This window comes from Ctenocephalides felis, unplaced genomic scaffold (assembly GCF_003426905.1).
Source record: "Ctenocephalides felis isolate EL2017-DRISC unplaced genomic scaffold, ASM342690v1 CF-g0.4_SCAFFOLD_01492, whole genome shotgun sequence".
Classification (NCBI taxonomy): domain Eukaryota; kingdom Metazoa; phylum Arthropoda; class Insecta; order Siphonaptera; family Pulicidae; genus Ctenocephalides; species Ctenocephalides felis.
Window position 1 is genome coordinate 7,391,195 of NW_020537646.1, and position 6,375 is coordinate 7,397,569.

The window sequence follows — 6,375 nt, forward strand, 5'->3', positions numbered from 1 at the left end:
AAAGCTCCTAAAGACCCTTGGAAGGTCTAAAAAGATATAAATAATTATTTTAAAAACATTTTGCACGTTTTCAATTTGGAATGATATTTTTTAGAGTGAATACGTTCATGTATTGCATATGTTCTTTTTAAGTATTAAAAATAAAATTGATAACCAAAATCAGCTATTTTGGAGCCATTCTTAAAATATAAAATTTTAGTATGAATTTTTTGCATATTGCATTCGTAAATAATATCATGTTAGTCAAACTAAAGTACTCATAATTTAACATATAGAGCAAAATAATGCTTCATCCCTATATTTATAATATTTGATAAATAAGAAACCAAAACTGGAACGCAAATCAATATTTGGATACTTTCTCTATAACATTCATGCGCACGTTACACACACAATTTACTCACTAATCTGATTCATATCATATTATAATATATTTTATACCTACATATCGATAATAAATTAATATCTAGTCACAATATATATGTAACATACGAAAATACTGCGTGCCAAAGGCGTGTGGATCATAATAATGGACCGCATATGTTTTGTATTTGAATAAATTTCTTGGTCGAACATTACATTCTCACATCGGATAATAACAATTGAAATTAACCATATCATTTTATCATCATTGTTATTATTATTATTATTATTATTATTACTGCCAATATAATGGACTCACGGGCAGGTGAGCACGCGCACGTTCTTTCTTATACCAGTAGACTGGGTGTTAACCATTCGTCATCGGACAACTGCGAAAGGACAAAAATACAACCGTATATTATCGGAAAAATCTAATTATATCAAAAACAAACATACAGACAACATCAGCTTTTAAAATTTAGATGACACTCTAGAAAATGCAGAGATGTTTTTAGGCGACAAAACAAAATCTACTTGTGAATGTCTGTACAAGAACAACGAGTTAATTGGTGCACGTCTAAGCGGTTGCATAACATAATTTTAATATCGGAGTGAATTTTCCTAAATTCACAGTCAAAATTAGCAATGTCTTGGTAAAAAACACAGAAAAAAACAACCAAGTACTTAATTACCAGTACCCCGCACCAAAGAATTTTTCCAACATTGCTTATTTTTATGACATCAAGTGTTTCAGTGTTAGAGTAATCGATTCTCGTGCAAATGGATTGGAACAAAGACAAATTTTAGTTGTGATAAATTTGAAAAAAAATAGCAGTTGCAATTTAAAATTAATTTGACACTTGGAACGTTATGACGAATGATAAATCCATGCAAAAGAAGGTAAAGCACTTTTCCGTTAGAAACAATTATGATTTAAGTGAGACATACATAAGCGGTTTATACGTATATTAACAAGGAAACTTCCATTAAAAAAATAATTATAAACAAATATTTTTCTGTTAGTTTTTTGGGACAGCTTTATAATTCACCATTTTAATTTTCTGGACTCAAAGCCAATTTTCTCCTCTAAAATTTCATATTTAGGAGCTAATTCTCCGATAAAATAGAAATGTTATGGTAACTCTATGTTACGGGTCTATCTTTGTATGAGTCGGTAGTAGCGAATTGTTGATCAGTCGTTTCACACATAAAACCTAACTTCACGTATGTGTTATCAATGAGCTATCAGAAAGATGCATATATGATACAATTGATATTTGACGTTCCTTTGTAGGTTATGTTTTATGTGTAAATTTTCTGATCGCACTGCAAACACTTTACAATGACAATTCGTGACTACCAATTCATACGAAGATATGCCCGCAACATAGAGTTATCATAACATTTCTATTTTGTTGGAGAACTGGCCCCTTAATTTTACCTTTTGAGAAATTTGAAACTATTTTTCCTTTAAATTAAATTGCACATTCACCAAAAATTATAAATGAATATACATCAAACCATTGATGTTCAAATGCCCCTCAATGTAAGTCCATATGATGATGATTCTCCTTTTTGAGGAAAAAGAAGACTTCCAGTTCCAAAAATTAAAACCACAAAAAATATATTACATATATACGTGACAATTGAAAATAATAAAATTAGTTTAAACCTTGTTTTGATTATTATGTGTGTGGAATGTTTATTAGTATTATTAGTTCTACTAATATAATAATAAATGCAAAGCACTTGGTAAAAAGCTTAGAAGTATCAAATTGCATCAAATGATTTTTTTTTAATGTTAACATGTTTGCTTACAAAATACGCAAATGCAACTTTCAATTTAATAAAAACTAAATATTATAATTGTCATGTTTTAATGTTTAGGCTCTCAGAATTTACTATTACCAACTATTTATATGGATGGACTTTCATAATATTAATCAGCAAATTAAAAATATATTTTCAAACTTTTGGCACGTTAGCAATGTTTCGAACAGATAATAGTTTTGTCCAGCAAAACGAGAAATTTTCCTAATTTGTAACAAATTAACAAATCAAACATTGCACTTGATATTAAAATCTTGGAGCACATGCATGAACCATGTGTAAAAATATTTTTTTTATTACAAAATTGACATGACTCTTTGGTTAAAGGAAATATTCTTATCCAATATATTACACCACATAGCCCACGCATTTGTGCTCGAGTAAAGAAATTTTTCATAAATAATTCATAAGAATTACGATCTATATAAACGCTTCTAATACATATTTCAACAGATTTTCGATAACTTTTCATTTTGGTATATAAACTATATATATATTTATGCTCATTCATAATATCTTTATACAAAAATAACACTGAAATATATTCTGGTTTAACAATTGGCGATGTACGGGTAACTTTCAACGATGGAAATGGATTTACATTTTTGGCCAAAGCCAAATTTATGGCCAAAAGCGACTACGACATGGAAACTGCACACTCGTTTAGTTTTTGCGGAAAAGATATCGGTATCAAAATAAGGCGCTTCATTCATTGTGCCTGGAATCAAAAGTAACGGAAATAAAATTAAATAACCATGGAATAATTCAAAATTATCATGGTAATCGATATTTGAACGAAACTTTACAAAAAATCGGTAAACAGAAATTTGAAATTTTGTTTAAACTAGGTGCGTTCGAAAACAAACTATACCTGCAAAATTACACGTGCAATAGTGCTTCAGAAACTTTGATGTAAAAATTCATAATTTTTTTTTAGATTGTTAGATTTCAGTATTGTACATAATTGCTTATTGCTTATTGCAACATGCTTATTGACCAAATATATTCAACAATTTTTAACTAGAAAAAATATTTTCAATATATTGACTGTAGAACCAAATTACGATACATAAGAAAAAAAACAGCATTTATCCTCAAGAGGCTATTTTACGGTTCATGATTTTTTTCAATAGCATTTAAAACCCGCAAAACGCAGTATTAAATCTTAAAACCGATATTCTGTCTAGAAAATATAATTTTCCACTAGATATTTCTATTTTCTAGTTTATTACCGAACGCACCATGTGTAATTGTTATTTTACATTTTATATTGTAGCAGATAAAACTTATCAAAAATACTTAGTAGAAAAATGTATATTTGAACATGCAAAATGTTTATAAAAGTTATTTAAAATATTCATGCAGAAAATAGGTCATGCCAGAAAATGTATTTTGAAAATGTTTAAAGTTTTAACTAAATACTAGAGTAATGAATCCTAATTTTGATACTGATACCTTAATAATAATATTCATTTGCATTTATATAATAACTAATTATGATTTATTTTTGTTTGTAATTGTGCAATTATTTGTATTTTTTGCAAGTACAATAATATATATTTTTAAGTATCTCAATTCTTTCAGTTTTTAACTGTAATCAAGACAGTCCTATATATTTTGCTACTTTTCGTAATTTTATAATGTTCTATATCAAAACGTGTCATTACATTATTTTACAAATTTTAGACTGTTTTCTTAAATTTAAATTAAATTGTATCAATTAAACAAAATATTGTATAAATGCAAGTGAATTTAGTATCTGATATTTTAACTTCGTATGTTTTATATAAACGAGTGAGCCTGTACCAATATTTAAATCACTTTATGTTTGTAAAATCCATATCGAGTATTTTTAATAATTGTTTTTTATCAGAAAAGTTTAAAATAATTTCCTAAGTAAAAAATACTCCTTCCATAAATAAGAAAACTTTGAGATTTCGTTCGGGTTAATTCAATTCGTCGGAAATAAATCGACGTGCAAAAGTTATTCTCAAAATCATTTGTTAAAAGTTCCATTCCGCTTTCCAAAATGTTTCGATATTAATTAGTAGCATCATCAATAATTTCTAATTCGAAAGAACTTTCGAAAATGTAATAAATATTCCAGTCACTCTGAGTAGACCATTAGCGAATAGTTGGGTAGAAGATTGCCAGCCACTTGTAAATAATAAGTAATAATAAATTGTTGTAGATTTTTCATCATATTTTAACTACATCATTTTTGTATTATGTTATATGCAATTATAATTGGGTAAAATAAAATTATTTTTAGACACAACTCAAAATTTTGCCTAATTTCTGGAATTGTTTGGAGTAGAGTTAGAGTTTGGAAATACTCTAACTTTTTAGGGTATAGTTTAATTTAAAATTTTAACATTATAAACTCATGTTCCTACATGCGTCAATAAATTTTACTAAATTCTAAAAAAAAATTCAGGTTGTGATGAGAAAGCCATAAGCCGTAGAAAATTATTTTTAAACCATGCTATAAAAATCGCACGTATGTATCTATTCAATTGTTAATTAAAAAATTGCACATATTTGTTGACAATTGATTTGTTGCTAAATATGATATATGTAAATTATATTAATAACGATAAATGGAAGCTACTTATTAAAATTGCAGACATGCCTTTTCTTGTTTTAAAATCACAGTTAATTGATAAGCAAAGTATGTCAGTATTAAAACATGACAATTTAATTACAAGTGATAATTTTAATATATATATATATATATATAATATAATACAGAAACCAATTTAACAATATAATTCCTCGTACACATTTTCCATATTAAGAAATCATGCACACAGAAATTTCTGTTATGATAAAATGTATGAATTGCGAATGCATTAAAGAACAGTAAAGTGTTAATTTATGTTTTATAAAAAATAGTGGCATTAATACCCAACATTTCTGCAAATTCCTATAATTAACAACCTTATATAAAACTTTAGAAAATATAATTTTGTAATATCGTATAGCAACTTGCAGAAATTAACTAATTAATAGTAGTAAAGTGTTAAAAGCAAAATCTAAATGAGTCAAAATTGATGTTAACATGCGTGTTTTTTCTATAGTATCAGAAAAATGTATTAGAAATTAGGTAAAAAACATCAAGATAGAACCCAGATAAAGTTGGAAACTCATAATAAATTTTAAGGGATAAATGAAGAGTTTCCAACATGAAAGCTACATTTCTGACAAATGATAATTACAGATGTTTAATTATGTACTTTAATTATATTTATATAGATACACAACAACATAGTTCAAACATGACTTGAAATATAAATGCCAAATTAAAGTACATACTCAACAAAATATAAGCATTTTCATAACCAACAATTATTGTTCTAGTTTTATAAAAACGCTTATTTTTAATTAAACTTTTTGATACAACAGATGATAGTTCTGTCTGCATTCAGATTTCAGATTGTGTAATATGTTGAATTTTTTTTAATATACCTGGAATTGTTGCATTGGGTAAGCGACAACACCGGCTGCTTGCGGCAAGGCGGCACCTTGGGCGATTTGCTGCGCCGTCGTGGGCAATTGGGCTTGGGCGGGAACTCCCTGCCAAGCACCAGGAAGCTGTGCCATTCCCATACTAGGAAAGAAAAATTAAATAAGAATTTAGATTATCTAAAAAATACTTTATTATCATTTATCTTACCCCATATATCCTTGCTGGTATCCGGCGAATTGGCCATAGGCAGCGTATCCTTGCATTCCTTGCAAGAATTGTCCCTGGAGTTGTGCGGAAGGTGCAGGAGCAGCTGGGTAAGCAGCTGGCGCAGGTGGGTACCAGTAGCCTGCCACTTGTTGACCGTATGCTGCTCCGAATGGGAAGCCTGCTCCTGTCAGCGCCTGCAGGAGGAATAAAAAAATACTGTGTTAAAAACATTATAGTAATCTATGATAAACTATAAAAGTTACTTATGTAAAGAAGTGATTGAAGCAAAATTTCGTTTAGGTGATTTTTTCACCAAAGCTCAGATCGTCCAATTGAAGTAGATTACCAAAAGATAGACAACATTTATGCATAAAATTTGGCCTATTTCTACCTAAGTGTATATCAAATGCATCCAAAATTAAGTTGTCTACCGTCTAATTGTCTCCAAATAAGATTTAATTGATCTCTCTATCTCTGTATAACGCATAATATCTATCATGTATCTG

At 28.4% G+C, this 6,375-nt stretch overlaps 1 protein-coding gene across 1 annotated transcript in view; it reads right to left on the reverse strand.

Annotated features, from left to right (window-relative positions):
* Nucleotides 1-418: 418 nt before the first annotated feature.
* Nucleotides 419-6,375, reverse strand: part of LOC113370426 — an 8,921-nt gene continuing 2,964 nt past the window's right edge. Inside the window, exons 2-4 of the mRNA XM_026611092.1 lie at nucleotides 5,870-6,063; nucleotides 5,662-5,803; nucleotides 419-752 (exon numbers count right to left, since the gene is read on the reverse strand). Of these exons, the coding sequence (XP_026466877.1) occupies nucleotides 711-752; nucleotides 5,662-5,803; nucleotides 5,870-6,063 (378 nt within the window). The 3' untranslated portion in view covers nucleotides 419-710. The remainder of the gene's footprint in view (nucleotides 753-5,661; nucleotides 5,804-5,869; nucleotides 6,064-6,375) is intronic.